General features: G+C 37.5%; 1 protein-coding gene across 1 annotated transcript in view; it reads right to left on the bottom strand.

Annotated features, from left to right (window-relative positions):
- LOC108740573 (homeobox protein B-H1-like) overlaps positions 1–18,580 on the bottom strand; it is a 46,956-nt gene extending 28,376 nt beyond the window's left edge. Inside the window, exon 1 of the mRNA XM_018474933.1 lies at positions 17,813–18,580. Within this exon, the coding sequence (XP_018330435.1) occupies positions 17,813–18,068 (256 nt within the window). The 5' untranslated portion in view covers positions 18,069–18,580. The remainder of the gene's footprint in view (positions 1–17,812) is intronic.
- Between the last annotated feature and the right edge of the window lie 5,841 nt (positions 18,581–24,421).

The raw sequence follows: 24,421 nt of genomic DNA, 5'->3' as shown, positions 1-24,421 counted from the left end.
TAATGCTCCTTTTTCAAAATAATAATAATACATGCAGTACATCGCCATACGTGGGGTTACCCCCGGTTTATTTTGATTAACATGATGATTCCTATTTTGCGGCTTATCCACCATGTCCTCATGGGATACGTTCACGATGACCAAAGTCACGACCACCAGTTTCTCTTGGGTGATGGGCAAAATCTCCTGGAACCCTCTGGGACAAGTGACACACCTAAGAAATCTCTATCAGGCTTAGTAGGCTTGATATCCGAGTGGACATATGACGCTCACCCGTCGAGGTGCTACCCGTTTCTTCTAGATGGTGAGCAAATCCTCGTAGAACCTCCTGGCATAAGCGGCACACCAATCTAATCCCTACCAGACTTAGTAGGCTTGATACCCGAGTGGACATATGACGCTCACCCGTCGAGGTGCATGTGCCTACTCCTCTTCCCTATGATTTCCACCTGCGGCCTCCAGACCTTTTGTAGTACTGAGCTTCAGCATTGGTTGGATGCCGAAGAGACGAATCCCCTTTCAATCGGATTACTTCCACTCTGGCACTGATGAGCCATCTCGGGTTCATGGGATCATCACCTTCTCCTGATCATTGATACATCACATCTCTTACTAAGATTCCGGCCTTATTCTTCATTTAGTGAATCTGTTGCGGGTGACCTCAGTTTTAGAGGTAAACGTTATGTGGTCTGTCCGCAGGGATCGCCTCACTATTAGTGCCTAGTCCGACACCTCAAACGGCTGCTTACGTTACACATCAGGTGTTTTGGCTACCGCTAACCTCGGATATTAGTGCCAAGTGCATGCGGTACTGCTCAATAATATTAAGCATTCGGAAGCACTTGACTAGAGAACTGCAGAGTTTACTTGGTCTGATATAGACACTCAGCATAGGAGATCGGCAAAACACGATTTGCAATATCCAAAACTTTGTCTAGGTATCTTTATTTGTATTTTGTGTTGTTCTCCTGGGGCAATGTATAATTAAAAGGCAATTAATGAAAAACTACAGCTGAATTCTTGTCGCCACACGTAATCGAAAAATACCAGACGGTAATGGTGGTCCTTGGTAAAAAAGGATCTAGCATGCCATTTATCTCGCGATTAACTTAATTATTCGGACGGAGTCACGGTGGCATTAGAACAACAATCAGAGTTCCCTGAAACAGTCATTGTTTCAATGAGCCATTCGAATGTCGATCGTGGACTTTATAATCAAAATCGCATTTATGACGAGCGGACTGTGGCACGCCGCAATCGGAATAAAGGTTTTTCGAAAACGTTCTTCGTTCTGGTCTAATCACGCAGCACGAAACCTTTATTCATTAGAGCGAATTAAAAGCACTAACTCCCGATTCCTAGATCGAGGCCTGATTAAAAACTTACAAAACGGTCGTTGTATTATTTCTGCCCGATATTCAAATGACCGCGCCGAACACGCGAACAAATTGTTAACGGCTTTCGCTGTTCAGTTCCGCGAACAGCTGAAATAAACTGATCCCAACAGCCGACCCGTTCTTTGTTTTACAACTCTTTTATGCCTCTCATTCTTATTCGTTCGTTTCGTTCGTATTTTTCCTTTTGTGTAGGATAATAAATAAACCGCGCTTATTATTGTACAATGCCTAATATAATCATTTTCTAAACAAAGGAAAAGGAAAGTAATCGTGGTAGTCATCCTACAACATCAAGAGTATTACATCAAGGAATTCACAGATACCTGCACCAAGAGGTAGTCTGTAACATTGCAGATTTGGTTTTAAATGTTCTTTCACTAAGATTTAGAATGAACCCTCGGAGCTTTTTATGGAGATCCATCTCATCACGTAAGTCGACGAAAAAACAGTCGAATTAATGGTACAGTCATTTGGTAGTTTTGCCTGGAAAGTTTTCCGAGAGTTTTTAAAATTGGTAATTTTATAGATTTTGAGGTGCTCATTCCGAATTTCAACTTTTCCACCTCGTATATTTGCCGCTCGCACCGCCATATTGGAAAAATGACGCCTAAATGCAGCTTTTTGGCAATATCTCCTTTCCAACTCATTTTACGATAAAAACAGTTGTATACAAAATGAAACTAAGGACAATTGTCTACAATTTTTGTATCTACCTTTTTTCCATAAAGTCAATAGTTTTGGCGTACAAGCGCCGCAAAGTGTACTCCAACGCGTGTTTTGGTAGAGCTCAATAGAAATATTTAGCCTGAGTCATCAGTAGAGTTCGGAATATATGCAGTAAAAAATAGCAAATATGCTAAAAATCGTCACAAAATATGCATTAATATGTATTTAAATTTTAAATAAAACACAAAGAATTTCTGTTAACACTTGTATTTGTTTAAATTACAATAGTATAACTAACAAAAAAAAACCAACGAACGTTATCTTCAGATATACTATAACAATATAAAAGTAAATGTATTTCTAAGTCATCCATATTAAAATTATGTCGTCTATTTGATAAAAAATGTGGGGATACCACGTCAATAAAAAAAACGCGCCGCTTACTCTACCTCAAGGTGGTGTGGAAATGAGTTTTTTTGGCCAAAATGCGTGTTGGAGTACACTTTGCGGCGCTCGTACGCCTAAACTATTAACTTTATGAAAAAAAGGTAGATACATAAATTGTAGGTAATTGTCTGTTTTTATCGTAAAATGAGTAGTTAAAAAACTGATTTTTGGCGTCATCTTTCCAATATGGCGGCGCGAGCGGCAAAAATACGAGGCGGCAAAGCCGAAATTCGGAAAGAGCACATCAAAATCTATAAAATTACCAATTTTCAAAACTCCCGGAAAACTTTCCAGGTAACCACTATTTTTCGAACCAAATGACTCTACTATAAGGTTAATTCACAAATTGAGTAAATATGTTTCTTATTACAGTCACAAACTGAATTCCGCAAGCGGATGCCAATGGTATATATGCGCTATACAACAGCCCACGAAGACCAATACGTTTATTAGTACTAACGTTAATTTCGTAAGCAATTGAGATGGAAATTTAATATCTTGTTCGTAAATCGATACAGGCTTCTCTTTCTCTGTTCATGCGTCTCCTTACTTGCAGTATACATATAAATTGAGCTTACATTGGATACATAATACATGTACATATGGATCCGAAACCACATATTCAGACACGAATCATGATGAGTGTCGTGCCAGTGGAATGAATAAATTGATATTTTATAAACTCCTACCTATCCCATATTATACAGACCTCATTCAGGACGACCGGTAGTGATTTTCGGCAAGACCGAACCTCGACAAAAGGCGTGACATCTTCAAACGTCAACGGAGACGTGATTATATCGAATCTCCTTCGTCCAATTCGACTCGACCCGTCTAATCTCCTTAGCATCTGACTACGGTGACATCTCGGTTTCATTTATATGTATGTATGCATGCAAGAAAATATAAGAGGTAAATTCACACGAAGCCCACTATGGCTTTAATCAATGAATAGATATGTACATACATACATGCACATTCATGTAGATGAAAACTGGAAATGTGGAAATTGAACACACTTACAAATCTTACTTCCGAGAAAATATAATAGATGTTAAAACTTTCGGGAATTATTTGAAAACTACATTTAATATTTACAAAAGTATATATTTTGTCGAAGGTGGCAAAAAGTCACTAATGTTTATAATGCTCCTTTTTCAAAATAATAATAATACATGCAGTACATCGCCATACGTGGGGTTACCCCCGGTTTATTTTGATTAACATGATGATTCCTATTTTGCGGCTTATCCACCATGTCCTCATGGGATACGTTCACGATGACCAAAGTCACGACCACCAGTTTCTCTTGGGTGATGGGCAAAATCTCCTGGAACCCTCTGGCATAAGCGGCACACCAATCTAATCCCTACCAGACTTAGTAGGCTTGATACCCGAGTGGACATATGACGCTCACCCGTCGAGGTGCATGTGCCTACTCCTCTTCCCTATGATTTCCACCTGCGGCCTCCAGACCTTTTGTAGTACTGAGCTTCAGCATTGGTTGGATGCCGAAGAGACGAATCCCCTTTCAATCGGATTNCTTCCGAGAAAATATAATAGATGTTAAAACTTTCGGGAATTATTTGAAAACTACATTTAATATTTACAAAAGTATATATTTTGTCGAAGGTGGCAAAAAGTCACTAATGTTTAAATTTGTTGTTTGTAATTCAATGTACGATTTACTCGTGGAAATCAATTAACAAAAATGCGTACAACGATGAGTTATTACGCACATTTTCTGTTCCACTTTCAGCAGTTCCTTGTAGACTTGGTACAGTTGTGTTCATTTAATTTTTGTTTAATAATAATTAACTCTTATAGAAGAAAGGAAATCGATTAAGGCGCTTTTAGTAATTAATTGTCGAAAGATAAACGACTAGCAGCCGTGTGGCCTTGTTCACGTGATAGACGATAATATCGGTTCTAGTGTTCGGTTGACAGGGCTTTTCAGCCATCAATAAGTGCAATTTCCTGACCCGAAATTGGTCGCTTTCGAAAAAATATTTTCCGCTTAAACGACTTCCAATGGGACTTGGGCCGCTAGACGCCTTCAACAAAAACCACTTAGTAAAGGCGTGAAATCGATCCGATGACAATGGTTCAAGCTTAACCCTTTTGTACGGAAGTGACGTTAATCTTGACACCCCGGACCTCTATACCTACCTATATGTGCTTACACTTCCTTTTCGGAGCTATCCTTTTCATTTTGATTCGGTTTGTTTGAAGTAACTACTTACTTTAAAACGCTACCTCCTTAGAGTTCCTCAGCCAACCAGAAATCTTTGTAATAGCTTCGGTCAGTGCGTTTGTCCGTCTGCCCTACGTCCTTTAATTTATGTACCAGTTATTGTTCTAGCCTGATGACTCCAATCCAATGGTTTGATAAAATTTGAAAACATATTTTGCAAATAACGTTTTGGACGTCTGTACCATTGACCAAAGTATATTCAATGGTTCATTTTCACTTACTCCATTAACTGTTTTTGATTTGATTTGTTTAGATTATGTCGATGATACTAACGGAATTCCTGGAATAATTTTACAGTAGCAATAATTTCATTTGTCTTCTCGCTCTTCTGTTTACTGCGCCTATGAAAAGCATTTCATCACCTTCATCCAAATTAAGTATGTTGGCATACCTACTTTTGAAACCCATCTAAGGTACTGTATTTTACGTCGTTTTAGCCGTTATAATCCAGCATCCTTTAAGGAGACAAAACGAATCGAAAAAGCGAATAATCGCTCGGCAAAAGAGTCCCATCAGTCCTTTGTCAAAGGCGCATTTCACGGTTATCGTTTTAAATGCCGAGAAGTCAGACCGTTCCAATTGAACTGAATAATATGTTAAGAGGATTAAAATGCAGTGTAAAATGAGATCCCGTAGCATGTGTGTATGTGTAAGTGTAAAAATACCATGACAACACTCGAGGGTTGTCAGGCGAGATGTCACTGTTATTAAAATCTGTAGCAGACAGACACTGGTACATTTTGTTATACCAACGTTTATGCTCATGAGTGTATTTAACGTTTGCCCTGGGTAGGTATAGGTAGACATAGAGCATCTGAAACCAGTTTAGAACTGTCATTAAACAATAAATAGTATTATATTTTTATATTTTTATTCTTGGCTTCTATTGTTGGAACTTCTCAAATTGATTTTGCCTGGTTGTTGCTCCATTTTGATTTTTGTAGTTCATGTATGGTCAAGAGGAGATGAACGCATTGAAAGTCAGATATTCAATACATTTGCAGATGAATTACAAATTTAAATAGCTCTTGGCGTGAATATATCTTCATATTCAGGAGGAGCCGACATGATTTAGGTCTTCCGCAAATTTTTGATTATTTCAACTTCATCGGACTCTTTCCATAACTATAACCTTTGATTTAGATAATGAACAGCATCATTTTAGACTGAATCACTAGATCTGGATGTGATTATAAATAAACTTTCATCATCACCATCATAAGATCTATTGTCAAAGATTGGCTGAACACCCAACTCCACTTCTTCCTACATTAATCCAATTTGGCATTTCTTCAAAACTAGAACACTAACTTTAAGAGTTAGTTTTACATATGCTCCTTCTAACCCCTGCTCCTGATTCTAACATGTCTCTAACTATCCCTTCATGTCTAAGAAAGTTTCATATTCATTTCCGTAGCTTCCTCTATTTTTCTACTCTTTCTCCCTTTCCTAATTTCCAATATTTTCTATCCATAGTATTTTTAACATCTTCCTATAACACTAAGCGCTTCTATCTTTTTCTTTTCCGTAGTGTCTCCATTCCACGTTTCACATCCATACGGAGCAGTGCTCCAAATATACACTTTTAAGAACCTTTTTCGATTCACTTTAATAAAATTCATTTTTCATTTGTTCTGGCGAGGCGATGTTGAAGTGAAACGTAATATGGAAACAAGTATTTCAATACACGTGCTCGTACTTTTACTACCTTTATTTAACTAATCGCTGTCTAATTAACACTTCCGTTATTAATTAGTTAACAATTTACCACTATATGAACACTTTGTGACTTCTTCGCTTTGTATCGCCTCCAACTCTCTGACTCGTACTAAATCTTCCTCGATCTTGCGACAACTATTTATAGGGGCTGGCTAGTTTCTAGAATGCTTCAGTATATGTCGTCTAGAAACCTAATCTTCTTTGTCACTATGTATGTAGGGTGACCTATACGCATGTGATAAAATCTAGTAGAGACGTTCAATAATAACTTACTCGACTTCATACATATAGATACCTGATTGTATTGTGTGAATTGATGAACAGAAGACAGCAATAATGTATTTTTTGCATATACAATGCATACCTGCAGTTACTCCATGCTCTGTTTTTGTCTGTTCTTAAAGTAGCTCCTTCAAAGAAACATTATTACTCTAAATATTATAATTTCGAAACCGATTTATAGGATTGTCGATTTCACGGCGATGAAGATAATATAAATTGAATAACTGTTCCAATATTTCTGCTTGAGTAACCGAATGGGTTGTATTATGTTCTTTAATGTTTCTTCTTCCGTTTCAACATGGAAGTTCAATAACGCGGCCGGCCGCAACTCTACCACTAAGTTATCCACGGATTAAAATAAAGATGGCCGTTCGAATTAAAATATTTAATGGCAAAAAGCGCAATCGTTGATTTATTTAACGATTTTTCGCATACACGAGTACTTGAGCATAAAACCGTAACAAATGTAAATTGAATTCCATTATTTTATTCACAAGGTTGAGTTCATCACTGTTGTCGCAATTATATTGCCGATTACAGGTCATTTACATCAAACCGATCAACCAATGAACCACAAAAAGAAAACAAATCTTGGATATTATAGTTACAATCTTCTTAAATTAGATATTTAGTTTAAAACTTTTAATTTAAAAATGAGAATCCACTTCTTCTTGCTTCTTTTTTTGACTTACTTTTAATTTACTTTATGGTTTCTATTGATGCACTGATTTATTTTTTAAATAATGTGGGTGATAAAAAACTAAGCGCTTCTTTCTTTTCATTATTTTTTACTGAGAAAGTACCTACCCGTCCTGGCCTTGTAGCGGTCTACGTACCCAGGTACCTATAGATACCTATTCATACAAAATATGGATAGTAGTCTATAGGGAATTAAAACCTGTCGGGAGACACCTCTGAAGTGGTAGTAAAGCTAGTAAAGAGACTGGAAGGGGTTGTTCAGCTTCAGATGAAGAGGTTCATCGATTGAACAGAAAGAAGACGCGACAGTTGGAACAGCGTGTTTCTGTCCACTCTTTAATTTATTAGATTTAATTTCAAACAACGGAGTAAATCCACATAAATAAGTTGAAGTTCGTTTACAACAACATTAAAAAGAATAGTGTTGTCAACACCATTCCCGAAATAAGAAATGGTCCCAAGGATAGGTAAAAAGATTACAGTCTGTGCTGTTTGACGGTTGACATTTTATTTTCATTTAGTCTATGTATCTATTTCATTTTCATTGTGGAATTTAGTTAATTAGTATTTAACCTATTGATGTATTGATTTTTTATTAATTAATTTACATTGAAGAATCCCATCACATACCACAGGTACATGTTATACCTACGTGAATTACAATTAGTGTAGGTTATTAGAAAGTTTTAGATTATTTATTAATTTGACGAATGATGATATAAATAGGAAATGAAGTAAAATTGAACATATGGTCGTTTATTTTCATTCTTCTTTATAAACATGTGTACATTTGAGTGAAATAGAAGCGATTTTCATTCGAACGAAAAGCACTGAATCACACCAATTCATCATTTATTCACCATTCGATTAGAGGCACCCTCGTTCGTCCAACAATTTAGATCAACGTGACCAAAAGACCACTATTACCACCATAAATATTTGATGGTGTTATAATAACGTGTCATATCACGCAGACGTAACCTTAAACGAACTTATCTTCTAAAATTTTCATGACTGGCTACTTTTTTGATTACTTTCTTCAAAATTAGAAATCAACACGACCGAAATATCCAAAATGTGCCTATACAAGATAATTTACGGTACCAATTCATCATTCTACACTCTGGTATTGATAAAAACAATCAGTCTATATTGTTTATTTAATTTAAAAATAGGCATAGTGCTCAAATTAAGATTGAGTGGACTTGTTGCGTATGACGTGTTGCCCATTCGGTTGACTGTCATATTCCATACACAATATAGATGATTCCAGATTATTTACTAATGCATGAAAAACATTAATAATTTCGGGGAATATGCTGACCAAAGCACTGGAGATGGCAGTGCTGAGAATACATATTGGTAGAATATTAAAAAAGCTTACCTTGTCTTATTAGTCTTACAATAATTCAAGACTATGGTAATTGATACGTGTGTAATGATGAAGAAACCTCTTTGGATAGATCAAATGAGTGTATGGATCGATAAGATTTTAAAGCATCTCAATCTTAAATGAAAACGTGAAACTTAAGAATATTGTTAAACAATAAAGTGCACCAAATTGTGAAAGTTTTATAAATAACTACTTAATTGTTGTCCTTAAAAATGAATAATGAGCCGCTTCTGAGAAACTGAACAAGGAGACGTGAAGAGAGCAGATGAATTTTAAGTGAAGGTGTTAATAAATGTGTACGTTTTGATGCAATAGTTGTAGCCAGCAGATGACCCTGCATCTGCAATTTGTATCTATCTAATAATATTAAAGTTATTCATACGTTTGTTAGTTTAATGGCGATTTGAACGCGATCGTATCCCGCGAATCGTGGGAAATTAATTGCAAATTAATCCGGTAAATTATTGATGTGATTATGTGGTGGATTTTTACAGTTTATGTCATTACCCATGATGTTTACATGACATTAGTTTTACGGTTCTTGGGCATAATATCGACAAATTATGAATTCTGATCGGTCGGTCATGCAAAGTACCTATATCACTCTCGTTATTAATATATTTTCTCGTAATATATCTTCTCGTAATTATAAGAGGGATATGCGTAAATGAAGTAAACGACATCAAATCCTGATCCTGCCGGTTTGTGACTAAGAGCGGGTACATGTGTGTAGGAGATTTATCTCTCTAAATATAGAAATAAGGTAAACAAACTTTCAAGTACGTCAAGGTTAGATCATATACTGCTTTTGTAATGAAACCGAAATCGGATCTTAAAATTATAGAAACAAATATCGTCTCAAACAAAGAATAGGATATATCGGATTCTGCTATAGAATATGCTAGTTAGAAAAATTGGAAGCTGTTAGTTTATAGAGGTAAATATAGGAATTGGACAATACAGTTTTCGTTCGGGTGTTTCATTCCCACCAGCCAGTAATGCTGGTGGGCGGGCAGTCCCTCCGGACTACGCCGGAAGGTAGGGCGGAAGGCCCTCTTAAGCCTGCTTTCAGGAATCGTGGGAATGGGTGGGTGGTGGTTCGGGTGAGAAAGTTGAGACGTACGAAATGAAGACCGAAGAGAATGAAAGATTATCCCAGCATTAGCCTAGGTGATCCAAGGAAACCACAGAAAAACGTGGACCAAGGCAGATGGACCCGGAATCGAACCGGCGTCCTCCCGAATGCTAAGCAATGGTCTAAACCCCTAGGCTATGCCGCTCGGTGACAATACAGTATTACCCCAGTATTAATGAAGAAAATAAGTCTTGGTCTAGCAACTATTGTCTTTTTGAAATAGGAGCAAATCAGATGAGTATATGATGGTCATATAGTCTTAATCTGATGGACAAAGTCATTATTGGTCTTAACGGAATAGTACAGTTAGTGATAAGCAAAATAATTACTGTTCTAGTAAAGTTAGTTTTGAAAAAATAGTGGCAAAACCCGTACGCCCAAATGATAAGAAAGGTGAACATTGGTCTTGGCGACATACTCTGACATCAGATAATAGTTAGTGATGAGCAAAACTAATATTGGTCTTGGAAAAATAATGGCCCAGAAAATACTATACTGCTGAAGGAGATGAATCATGAGACAGTACCTAGTAGCTCACTAGCTATTAGCTAGTCATAATGTGTCTAAAATCAGTTTTCGTCTTAATCTTGGACATAGTGAAAATACGAATTTGTGCCTCTTTATCATCATCATCATAAGGTCGTCAGTCCTAAGACTGGTTGGACACGCACCTCCACTCTTTCCTATCCTGAGCTAACTTTCGCATTTCCCTAAAACTAGAACATCCCACATCCTTAACTGTTTGTGAACAGTAATCTAATTTAGGTTTACTCCTGTTTCTGCCTCTAATATGTCTCTGACTAGACCTTATTATATCAATCGGTTATAAGGTTAGGCGCATAATCATTGACAGACGTCATTATTGTCGTTGGTATCAGTAAGTATGAATGGCATACACAACAGCAATCAGTAAAAAATATTATAGCTAACTGTATTCTAGCTGTCTGTCGTATGACAATAGTATGATTGCGTAATTTATAGGAAACTATATCGACCACCCATTGTGGAAGGCATTTACTCCAATTAATCCGATAGCGGAAAATTGGCACGACGTGAGTACGTGTATTTATGGAATTGATTGTTATTATATAACATACGAACCTATATTGATGTTATTATTTGAAATTCAAATCGTACAGAAGGTACGTATAGGTGTTATGTCGATTTAATGTGCCTTCGTACAGCAGAACAATGCTTTTCGAGACTAAAATTAGAACGCTCTGATAATGAAACATTCCATAAATAACAATAAAATTGTTTACTTATTAATTTGCTGCGCACAAAATAGCGTGTAAAAAATTAAAGCACGTTCTGCAGTTCGGTTTCCAATTATTTCAAGAATATTCCCGGTCGTCGCGTGGTGGACAATCGTACCTATTTAATACAATATTCGCACGCTTTTGCTACACGGTCGTAAATTTTGATCATGGGAAAATGGTGCGAAGGAGGAAGTGTGTATTTTACTGTTTAGCAAACTGTTAAATGTCAATATTATTTAATTTACTTATATTGGCGTTCCTGTTGTGAAACATGACCGTCAATTCCACCTCCCGATAATGTTGACCCTACATCTGTTAGGTAATATAGGAATATCCAACCACTGACATGGAACCTTAGGAATAAATTTGGGCATTATAGATGTAGATGATCTAAAATGGGAAGCACATGTCAATCACGCGGCTATGAAGGCGAATTTTATAAGGAAGGTGTGAAAAGATTGGAAGTGTTTTGTGAGCAAGGCCGAAAACCAAAGACACTACTGACCAAGACCAATACATATGTCTACTGGTAAACTGGCATCAATGCTGTAATGCCATAATATTATGAAAACTAAATGTTGCTTGCTGAAACGAATCCCGGCGTAGCTAACCTCAACGTGATAGGCACGTTACCACAATCGAATTCGTTTCAGCAAGTAGATATCCATATATTTAAATGGGCCTTGTTGGAGCATACGTAATTCTAAAATGTAGCATCGTACTACAGATGGCGTTTACCGCGCCATTTGTCGTATTTTCTAAAACGCGCTCTTAAGACAGCAGGTAAAAGTTGGTCTGTGTTCTGTTGCAGCTGTCTGCGACGCGCTGATGAGATCCAAAAAGATCGAAATCGCGATCCGCGTCCGGCAGTTTCGACAGAATACTGACCACTTCGAATTATTTTATTCGATTATGGTAACGGCCTATCACGTTGAGGTTAGCTACGCCGGAATTCGTTTCAGCAAGAAGATATCCATATATTTAAATGGACCTTGTTGGAGCATACGTAATCCTAAAATGTAGCATCGTACTACAGATGGCGTTTACCGCGCCATTTGTAGTATTTTCCTGTATTCAGACTTGTTCAACAGGTTTGGATTATCTGGTTTCTACTAGGTAATGTCTTGATTTATAATTACCTATTTAAAATCACCACTAAAGGATAATATTAACAATATTGTTCATTTAAATTTTAGGATGCATCTAACTCGTTCCAATTACAACCAACCAGAGTGTGCCGGAACATTCTATCTAAGTGTATTGTACCTACGTATTGTTCGTAGATTGTTTTTCTTTTGCACACATTGTTTAATTAATTCGGACTAGAGTAGCTGTAATTATTGTTATTTCCTTTACCATTCAGGCCATTATTATGGGAAGTGGTTTACCAATTTCAGTAAACTGAAATCGCTCTTTCATTGTATCGCGAAAGTGGATAATACGTATATGTTGTGGATACACCTGTATGTGTGCGTTCTCTTTTTCGTTTTTTATTTTAAATACGTATAACCCATGCGCATGCTATGATTTTCGTCATTATTAAACTGATGGCAAATTAATGCTTTCGTGATTCGCATCATAACAAAAAGGAACAGAAATTGATATGTAATTTGGAATTAATTGTCCGTTGAAAAGCGACGTGCGTTGCACGGGCATGTGTTTTGTTGTGAATCAAGCGGACACCTTGCCACCCCGTAATGGCTTGGATGGTAAATTAAGTGAATTAAGTAAAAGTCCTTCGATTCAATTGCGCGCTCTAGAAAATGATAATTGAACAATCAGTCGCCATATAAAGGCATCATTGTGGATAATTGTTTTGATTAGGAGGACGTTGCGAAAGATATATTGCTTTAGATACCTACCAATGGCATGCACAAAAGTACATATATGGTAGATTGTACCGATATTGACTTCCCCATTTACGTATTTTATGATGAGAAAGTGTTCAGCGAAGGGGATTGACAACCAACTAAAGCATGCTAGAAAAGGTGCTAACATGTCAGCAAACTTCTTATTTACTTGGCCTTAAATATTTTACTGGATTGGACACAATTCCTTATAGAGACTGAAGCAGATGAAGAAAGAGAAATGTTGGGAAAAGCCAAAAATCAAACATCTTGTGGGTGCTCAGCCTCCTCGTCCCAGAAACACTATTGTGTATTTCATCAGATATCATATCTACTGTTAACTGTTAGGCGGGCAGTTTCTACAAAACCAGAGATAAGAGAAGGAAGCCCTCTTTAACCTCCGTTTAGGAATTGTACTAAAATTAATAGATACATCAGAAAAGAAGTGAAACATTATCCGAAAATTATTGCCACTCCATATACTATGAAAATATATCCACCTGCACCATGAGATGAAGTCATTAGCTTTTGGTATATTGGCAAACATAGAGAGGAGATACATTCCAACTCTCTTTCGTAACGTCTAACAATTTCCAGCGTTTTATTCCTTAAATGGTCGAGGCTCAGCGGCAAGGCATAAGAAACCTTTATTACAGCAACGGTGTAGTTTCATTGACTTCCATGCAATTACAATTATTACAATTTTCATTAATTTACCGTTCTCATTATTTATTTTATCTTCAACCGTTTCTGTGTTTGTGAGTTTCGAAAGTGAAACAACTACCTACACCGCTTCGCTGCATCAAATATTTAATAATTGTTATTTTATCTATTATTATTATTATTATTATGATCGTTATCGTAAATATATAACCATAGTTAACGAACGAACGAACGGTACGCGCTTTGGTGCTCCTCCAAAAGAATTAAAAGGCATTTGATGTTATTGCTCATTTCCGCTCTTTTGTTTGCACACGCAAACGTTATATAAAACGATTATGCGGAAACATACCGACCCGTAATATACGCCGCTTACTGCAATTTCATAAATTAATTCTCTCGTAAATGAAAGTTTACCTTTGTAACGATAATTACTAATAAACTCGTCGAACAGTGAATTCAACACTGACTCTCTCTTACGACACAAAAGTAGGTACATTTAATGCTTCCACACAAATATGCATGGAATACCTATATACTCGCGGCTTGTAGGTGCATGTACGAATACCTATGTTCTTTTCTCCTCGGTTAATAGGTAGCAATATCTACATCTACTTCACAAGCTTCTCATAACTTAACTAATCTTGCCTGAATGAATGGAACTTGGAAGGATAATTTTATATATGTTCGAATTATAGAACTCTGAAGAAATGCCTGAATGCTGATTCATTAGAATGTGGAAAAATAATTCGAAAAGAGACGAGCGACTAAAACTGTTTACTTTTGCCAAAGTAGCCCCTCGATTAGAAATGAAATAGAGGTAACCCCAGCGGACATATGTATACCGGATCAGGCTTTAGTGTAGAAGTCGTCCTACGAACTCCATACTCGGACGCTATGAGCTAGAGAAAGGGATTCCCTAATTATAAAAATCCTTGCTTATTTGTGTAGGGTCCTGGCATCTCATTGTAGCCCTACTGGGAGATTCGTTACTTATCCCGATCACCCAGCGGCATGGCCTAGAGGTTTAAAGCATTAAACCATTGCTTAGCATTCGAGAGGACGCCAGTTCGATTCTGGGTCCGTTTGCCTTGGTCCAAGATTTTCTTTGGTTTAAGATAATCTTTCATTCTCTTCTGTCTACATTTCATCCGTCTGATCTTTCTCACCCGAACCACCATTCCCACGATTCCTGAAAGGAGGCTGAAGAGGGTCTTCTGCCTTACCTTCCGGAGTAGTCCAGAGGGACGGCCCGCCCACCAGCAATACTGGCTGTTGGAAATTGAACACACAAGTTTTTTTTTATCCCGATCGGCCCTGACTTGACAGACCTATTGAAAACTTCAGCGGATCCTGGAAGATATCCTGATTTGTACGTAGCACCATATATTAGATCAATCTGATTAGCACCCTACAGTTCGGTCCATGTAGGATATCTTAGTCAGAATCATATAAGACACCCCATCTGTCTCTTATAGGGTTTCTCATGTCAGGAATCTACAAAGCTCCCTAGCTTATATGAGACACATAAGTCAATCTATTCAGAATCATATAGAATATTCCTATCAGGGCTTTACAAGGTGGCTCAATCCGAATTGGAGTATTCGGAGTATTTGAGGCGTTACATCTGGTCCTGATCAAATTTTCCATTTTGGACCCTAGGCTCGATTCGATTCGGATCCCAGAACTACCTATTTTCTACATTATATAGATAAATCTATAGGTAATATTCTAATAAAAGTTAAAACTAGTCGGAAGGCATCTATTAAGCAGTCATTAAGTTGTTGTGAAATGAAGAAGTTGGTCTGCATCAGAAGGAGGTGATGAAATGTGTAAAAGGTATGCTTCAAAGTTTCAGGATATCCTGATCCACTATATTAAATGCTGGTGGATGCGTTATACTTTGTACATAAAATACACTCTGTTTCTTTTAATAAAAAATAATTGACCTGACTGTAGAGTAAAAGTCAGTTTGATACCTATACGGGCATTGGCCAACAAACACAATCACAAGAGGTAACTCAGCAAATGATTTCCGTTATTCCTCCATTTGTGATGCGAACATTGAATCCCAGAACGAAAGCGTACCCGTCACACCGTGGCTAATTGGCGATAGGCACAATAGAATTTTGTAACAAAAAAGCGCCAACACCAAACCACACTTTCACGGCAAAAATTAATGTACAATCGTAATATGTACACTTAAAACGAATGTCCATGCTTTTTTTTACAGTCGAGCCGGTGTGATCCATTGAAATTTTAATTACCTACTGCTAATTAGGAGGATTCATTATACCATAGTGATGTTTTAAATGAACACAATGGTCTTAGGATCTCTTTAAAATCATCGAATACAGAGACGGAAATGTGATCCACTCCCGCAATTTGCTCAAGAATATACCTGATGAGTATATACAACATCAGTAGGTACTATAGAAGGGATTACCATACACATTATGTAGGTACTGGGAAACAGAATCATCAAGCACTAGTCACGGCACGATTAAACTCCATTGATCGAGAACCTAAGAAGGTAGGAAACAAGGTCGTCGAGCTACAGGAAAACTCTAGGGAGGTAATACAGAACTTAATAAAAACTCATTTTACTTCGTTCCCGTCAGCTGTTTCCTCGATCGATACTAAGTCGTGGCTAATTTAGCACAGAAGGTACTCTTCAGCTTCCTTTAGGAATATTGGAAATCAATGGTTGATGGTGGTCATTAGGCAGAGATGTATGAGGTGGACGAAATAAAAACATTTGCCGATATCCTACTAAACGTCACCCAAAGCAAGGGGACCAGTGTTCCGAAATACTATAAAACAATACCCATACATGATTATCACGAATTTTGTCGGGGCCATTTGGGACATTTTTCCTCAAAGCCATTACATTCTTAACAGTGAATGGGTGAGACGTTTCAGGAGTCGACTTCCGACGATGCAAATTGCCTCATCTATGGAGAACACGATCGGTTGTTGACCATGTGTATTAGCGTAATGGTAACACAGCGACGTCAATTTAGAAGGAAAACAAGTACATCGGACGCCGTTTCATCGACCAACCGACGTCGTTCTACGTCCATAAAAGTTCACGAGGCATTATTATCATTCCACGATGAAGATCTGATGGCTGCCTTTTTACGATCGCGCGTTTGAGTTCATTAAGCGGAACTGTTATTTTATAGGAGGATCTCTTTTAAAAGACGCATTGTGAATAATTAACAACAATTAATTGCTACCAGATGCAAATGGCGGAAAATTTTGAATGTAATCTATATCTATTACATACTACTCACGAGTGAACCATTGAATTTTGTCTGTTAAGAACACATAATAATTGTTGTGTTAAATAAAATGCGTACTTTTAAAAAGGATAATAAAGTGCGAACGACAGTTTGATATACACATTGCATATAATGGGAGATCAAGACATAGTAAATAGTTAAAGTGACTCCCATCAAACATGAATAAGGAGGTACTATGTGACAGACAATCAAAGAGTGTACAGCTTCAACTTATAGAGCTTCTCATTTTGCGACGGTAGTTACAAAAAAGCTGACGACACTGAAAAACCAAGGGTCAGTTTTTCAAAAGAGAATATTAGGATTAGTGTAATTTCTTGAGTTCCCACAATTCATTTAAAATCTAACAAAAGAGCATTTACGAAAGGCTAATCAGCTATCATAGGAGATGATATTGTGAAAAGACTACATCAACATCACTTCCATTTCTGAAGTTCTTATATAAAATGCTTATTGCATACCACATTCAGTTCCATCATGTCTTATTGGGTTTCATCAAGTTTTAGTACCAGTGGAGATTGACTAATTCATTTTGGATATTCTCAGTGACGTTTTGATCCAAAAGTTGTACTTTAATTCTTTCTAAGGGTGTTGAGTTTTAAGTTTCAATATTCCATGTAAGAGCCGGTCGAATAAAATTTAAACAACCATGAAATATATCATACCATTGGAAATGTCATTTAAGTTAATCAGATATTTCAAACTGTATTAATCTCCACTGGATTTTGCAATTTTTTGAAGCGTGAACTTACCGTTTGAACAGACGCTGGATGTATCTGGATGCCCGGAACTGTCGGTGTCACTATCACCGTGTAATGGTCCTGAGTGTAGAGATAGATCTCGTGGTCCGGGACTTGGAGAACGTCCTCGTAGGACCGAGCCTCCGTCAACCGCCGTCGGTGGTCCTCCGCCCCCGTTCAAAATGTCCGTAATCATGAAGCGGGATCGCGTGGCGGCGGTCTGCGGCATGCTGGCCCGGGATGATGATGTCTCGTCTTGGACGGTCATACCAGTCACTACCGCAGCACTGCACGGCGTCCTGACCCTGATCTCACCCTTTTGCCACACTTTGGACAACGTCCCAAATCAAAATATAACAACACCCGTGTAAAATAGTTGGATACAATTTCAACGTACCACAGCCGAAAGCGTTCTTAACACTTGGGGTCCACGTTCACACAATCTATGGATTATGTGAGGTACTTTCTTAACACTTCGGTAGGGTCTTTGAGCGATCGCACCTAATTCACCTACATGCCAATGGTCACCGCATATTGGATTGGTGATCACTAATAACTGTAAACTCAAGGCGATCTTAGGATGTTTACCCGATGAGTAGATTCAGATAAAGATTACTGAAACCAACAGTAAATGCCACTTTCTCTGCTGATGAGTTCGGTTTCCAATGACTTAAACCGATCGGATGGGTGAGCAGTGAAATAAGTTGGAACAGGTGTGTATGTATACAAATGTGAGTATGTTTATACTCACAATTCACACTGACGACGTGTTAGGTGAAACTAAATTGTCGACAAACCGGCCGCAGGATCGGGCAGTAAATCAGCCATGTTGACAGTCCCCACCACGTAGTGGCTCCGCTCGCAGGAAGTCGGCCAATAAGGTGTTGCCCGTAATTCGTTGGCGGCCAATTGAAAAGTGGCGCCGCAAAGGATAGGCGTTGAGTTTCGTCTGTTCGGCAAGCGTCGCGATGGGCTGGTCCTTGGACGCTCGCTCCGCTGTGCTGAGATTTCCCTAGATTGACTGTTTAGAAAACAGTTTTAGATGTTTGCGTTGCCGCTGCGGCTTCTATTCAGGGCCAACTACGTGTGGAGCGGCAAATGACAGGGCGATGACGGTATTATCGCTCCTCTGTCCTCCGCTCGGTTACTCTTTTCCTCGGCGGCAATCTGAACGCAATCGATGAGCCAAATTAGTCGAGTGGTGGGGTTTAAGGATTCATAGAGATCCTCCATCTATCGATAGAGCTTGAGTAAATGCCGCTTGAAAGTCGTTCTTTAGAATGGAAGAAATAAGTGTCATCCTTATTGAACGAAATACGCATATGGTTGGAGGATTGATAAAATAATGATACCCACATAAAAATAGAAACTCTTCGTATGTTATTGAGCCGAATCACACCAAGGAGTCCATCCTCGGATGATCACACTCGGAGTACCCTTAGCCGCATTACGTTTCTTGTACGGAGCCCCGGATATCCATATAATATACAATCTCACGACTTGTTGGGTTCCACAAATCCATTTACCAAAATTTCCTAACATATTCTTCCAGACTATTGGGAGATTCCAATAAAATTGCTGATACAATTAAAGCTCCTTCTGGAAGACTACTACTTAAATATTATCTATTTAACGAGTAGCCACTTATCCTTAAAAGATCCAATATCCCTACAATGGGGATTTAAAATGCACTATATGGCGCTTGAAGATCCACGGGAAACCAGAAATATCTAACGTAAAAAGTGTCAAAATACGAGGAAGAGGTCCTAATGGAATACTTCCCCCTGGAGCAAACATTACTTTGACATTTTAAGTATTATGAAACAGTAAACGAAGCAAAACTTATAAGGCAAATACTGATGGCAGTGACCTTTATGCGACCATGTTATTCGATCTTATTGAATCGGTTTTTAAAATAGTGATAGGTACCATCGGCGTTCCAGGAGGTTTTTCGTTCTAAATCTACAGTAATTAACAGATATTATTGCTGTTGATTAAGTGCTTTTTTTATTAAGGTTTTGAGTTAAACGAATTGGCAGGTGTGCTCCTGGTAGGTAAACGGCTCTGTTTTGGCCAGTAATTTACAGAAAATGAGCAAGTAGTTACGGGGATTGACGGTCTTACTATTGTATCGCAGTAAACCGGCAACATTTACGATCTGATTACGAGAACATACATACAATCATATATGTATATCTAAATTGGTGCACGTATATTTGTATGTGTTTGTAAAGTTCTATGTTCTACTACTGCAGCGGTTCGAAAGGAAACAGATGGTGTTACAGTAACAATTAGGTCGAAATTAAGCTCCCTTTTATGCGAGTCAGGCATGAGTGCGTTCAGTCGCTCAAGTGTTGCCCCAATTCACCCTTTTGCCCTGTCGCTTTAAGGATGAAAATTTCCCTTTCGATGCCGCCCTTTTGTTCGCCCACAATAAATTACCGGGTAGATGATTATTTATTTAGTAATACGTATACCGAATTTAGATAAAACTCAGATTATGCGATTAGGTGCTTTAAAATGTACAGCACCGCGTTTACATTTAGACAACGGAGACGTAATGGGGTGTACTCAGTGAACCCGATGGGGAAATAAAAATGCCATTATTATGTATCTACCCACTTATCAAATTTTAGTCAGGTTTTGAAGTGTTAGTTTCAGATTAATTTTTGACATACAAGTGTAAGTATATAGACATATCAATATATATGCTTCTTATTGTTGTATCCATCTTTATTATTTCTAAAAAGTTACCCTACTATAGGTACATACAGTATGTGTTCAACAATAGACTCACTTGCTTTTGAAATAGTAGGTTTATGACATGTCCATTTTGCGAAAGTTATTTTCCGGCTTGGTGAGGTCGTGGCTTTGGAATGTTTCTCTAAAGGTGGTTCTCTTTCGTTGGGGTTTTCTACTTTTTAGACTTAATATGATTGCCATGAGAAAAACTACTACAATTACATGTTCATTCCAACTGCAACACAAGGACCATCTATGAAGAAGGATTCCAAGACAATGTTCATTTAGCCAAAAAATAATAGCTGTTTCCGTTCCATTGCCATTATATAGGTACTTATAGCTATTATCATCATAAAGTCCTAAGACTGGTTGGACACGCCTTTCTACTCTTTCATATCCTGAGCTAATTTTCGCATTTCCACAAAACTAGAACAACCCACATCCTTAACTACAGGTGTATAAACCTTTAAAAAAATTTCATATAGCAGTAACTGAAATGAGGCGAATGATAAGGATACCGTGGATAGAGAAGGTTAGAAATGAAGAGGTATTAGAAAGAGTAAGAAAATAGAGGACTCTATGGAAGTCAATAAGAAATAGGCGAGATAGGTTGGTAGGACACACTTTGTCAGACATGAAGGTCTAGTCAGAGTCATATTAGACCTAGAAACGGAAGTTAGAAGGAGTGGAGGTAGACTTAGAATAGATTACTGTTCGCAAATAGTTAAGGATGTGGGTTGTTCTAGTTTTAGGGAAATGCGAAGATTATCTCAGGATAGGAAGGAGTGGAGGTGTGTGTCCAACCAGTCTTAGGACTGACGATATTATGATGATGATGAGCAGTAACTGCTTTATTGACAAACTGCTATTGGAGTGTGGTTTTTGGTTCCCGTTTTTGCATTTATTCTTTAAAAAATTACTTCAGTATTATAGCTTGTTGACGTCGACGATACAGGTGTATTTAATTGCCGACTCAGGTATCGTGTTTTAAAATGACCAGTTATGTAGTTATTTAAAAAGTTCCCTTCGTTTAGCCGGCATAATTCCACAGCAACAACAACAACAGCAACTGAGCATGTGTAATAAATAAAATTTTATGCCGACATAAAACGTGCAGTGTGGTAGTGGAAGCCACACAGGTACATGCAGACATGTACCTATTTAATAACAAGAATCAAAAGAGCGTGGCGCGGAATGGTTATGATTTATCACAGGAAATTGCCCGAAATGCAAACAGCTAACACTAGTTATAAATAAAAGTCGTTATAATTAAGAGAAACAATTAAAAACGTAACCTGTTCAAAACAAAAAAGCACAGGTGGATGGGCGATATAGCGGCGCGATGGAATGTATTGTTCGGGCGTGAAGGCTGGAACGCTTAATTGCGTTGTTAGTTTTGAGAGAAAGTAAACCGTTAAGTAACTTCAACTGTTCTGCGCAAACAAATTAATATAGAAATAGGAGCTTCAATAACGATAAGGAGTTCTAAGTAGATTTTGGGATATCATCTCAGTTAAAACACTTAATTCAAAAGCTGCCTTACTAATAACGACAATAGCAGCATCAGTGAATATTGAAACTGAGTTATGCATAATAACCATCGACCAAAATGGTTAATAGTCAATTAAGTTTAAGATTCGTATTCGTTAACCAGTTAGAACTGAATGCAAGATATGCAAAAGAGGCTATAGGTAATAAAGCTATTATCTGTCTATTACAAAACGTATATGGATTTTCTTATTTCAGAAAGGATGAGTTAGATACACTTGTTAATGTTTTTTTCCTCTTGCGTCTAATAAATGTAAGTTGTAATTGTAACAGTGCTTAGTCTCTTTGTTTTAATAATCATCAAAAGTGAAATTCTTCGTTATGGTCCGGTATGTTGAATATAATTGAATCGTTTGGTTAATTCATTACGACATATATAACGCAATTAAAAACAGCGACAGGGTACATTTCCGGGAATACATTTCCTTATCGCTTTGAGAACATTACAACCTTAATTACAATTATTTAAACAATTTTGGGAATTTGTTACTCATTGTTAGACGCATTACTGCCCTTTGGAGTTTGTTATTTTACAACCATTGAACTTGAGGCAAAGACATTAAAAGGAGAAAGGACCCTGCTAGATCTTTGCGGAAAATGGTCCTCTGTCAGACTTTTGGATTCTGGTAGTTTACGACATGTAGGGGTCAGAGGGTCATTTTCCGTATGGATTAAGCGGGGTCCTTTAGACACGGAGCTGCTTGACCTAGAGGTTTAGACCATTGCTTAGCATTTGGGAGGAAGCTGATTCGATTCGAGGACCGTCTGCCTTGGTCGAAGTTTTTCCATGGTTTGCTTGGATCATTTAGGCAATTGTTGGGGCAGTAATATTCCACAGATAATCTTTCATTCTCTTCTGTCTTCATTTCGTCCGTCTCAACATTCTCACCCGAAACACCACCCACCCATTCACACAATTCCTGAAAGGAGGCCTTCCTCCCTACCTTCCGGCGTAGTCCAGAGGGACAGCCCGCCCACCAACATTAGTGACTGGTGGGAATGAAACATCCAAAAGTGTTTTTTTACCTTTAGGCGTGTGTCACCTTTTGGTTTTCTGATAACTAAACCTTGTAGTTGTAGATTTTGTTAACTTTCTTATTTTATGTGCCCACGGCAGTAAAATACACTAGCCGCCACTGCTTTTAAATATTCCAAATGGGGTGAGCAATTAGTTTAATAAATTAGAAAGGAAAGCTAATATAACAGCATATAAAATAATGATGTTTTGTACACCTACTTATGTTATTGTATTTATGAAATTAGGTGGCATGTTAATACGAAGTTAAAGAAGAAACTGGAATTCTCCCTAACAATGAAATTTCCCCGTCTTGTGAGACATTTAGAGGAATACATTGTCATCTTCATTGTCGCCTTGTTTCCTGTTAAGACTCGAGCATATAAACAATTTAAGTTAGTAGAATGGTTCGTTGTATCGTCGGGGACATGAATATGAATGAGGGCCCATCGGAGTGTAAAATGTCTGCATTTAACGTAGCTTGACTCTCATTGTCTTATATTAAATAGGAGAAGATAATCTTGAAGGAGAGCCTTGTGAAGTTCGTTTGTTCTTGTAATACGCTAAATTGTTGTTCACATTGTTATATTTATGTTGAATAGTATTATTTGAGTAACCTATGCGGTTTATGATGTATGAATGAATGACGACTTACGAACATCAGGTCATTTTCACGTCCATGTTGAAACTGGAGCAATTATAAAATCTTAGTTCCTCCTTCTATAAGGCACTCATTCGAATTCTTAAAGATAGTACCTATTTCTAAGGTATTGATTTAGAGAGAATGATTGTGGATGTTTAGTGTCTTTTGTATAATTATTAATAAAATAACAGTATTTAAACAATTAACCAAAATTTATGTGCCAACAACGAACTAAATAACAAAACAAACAGTTGGTAAAAGTAAAACACAACAGCCAAAACACACAAAAAACTGACAACAACAATAATAAAAACAATTTGGAACGGAAAAGAGACTGTCGAATGTAGAGAACACAGATGAATTAAAATTAATAGGGATATTAGGAGTATTTGTAGTAGGAAAATGTTAATAAAAAGAGATAGAATACTCAAGATAGACAAAGACTGGCAATAAGGGTTGAAGACACGAGCTTACAGAAATACGTAGAATTGAAGAGGTTGAACAGTATAGAATTTGAGGTAAGGTAATTAAGGGAAAAGGCAGCTATTAGTAAGAGGTGCATGCAGAAACGGTTGAAGTTTGATTTCTAGGTAAAGGTGATTAGGGACAATAGAATAGAAATAGAAAGGAAACAAAGGCATGCAAAAGATAACAAGTTTCCCGTTTAAACAAT

Source organism: Agrilus planipennis, unplaced genomic scaffold (assembly GCF_000699045.2).
Source record: "Agrilus planipennis isolate EAB-ADULT unplaced genomic scaffold, Apla_2.0 scaffold180, whole genome shotgun sequence".
NCBI classification, from domain to species: Eukaryota; Metazoa; Arthropoda; class Insecta; order Coleoptera; family Buprestidae; genus Agrilus; species Agrilus planipennis.
This window is presented reverse-complemented; position numbering and strand designations above follow the sequence as displayed.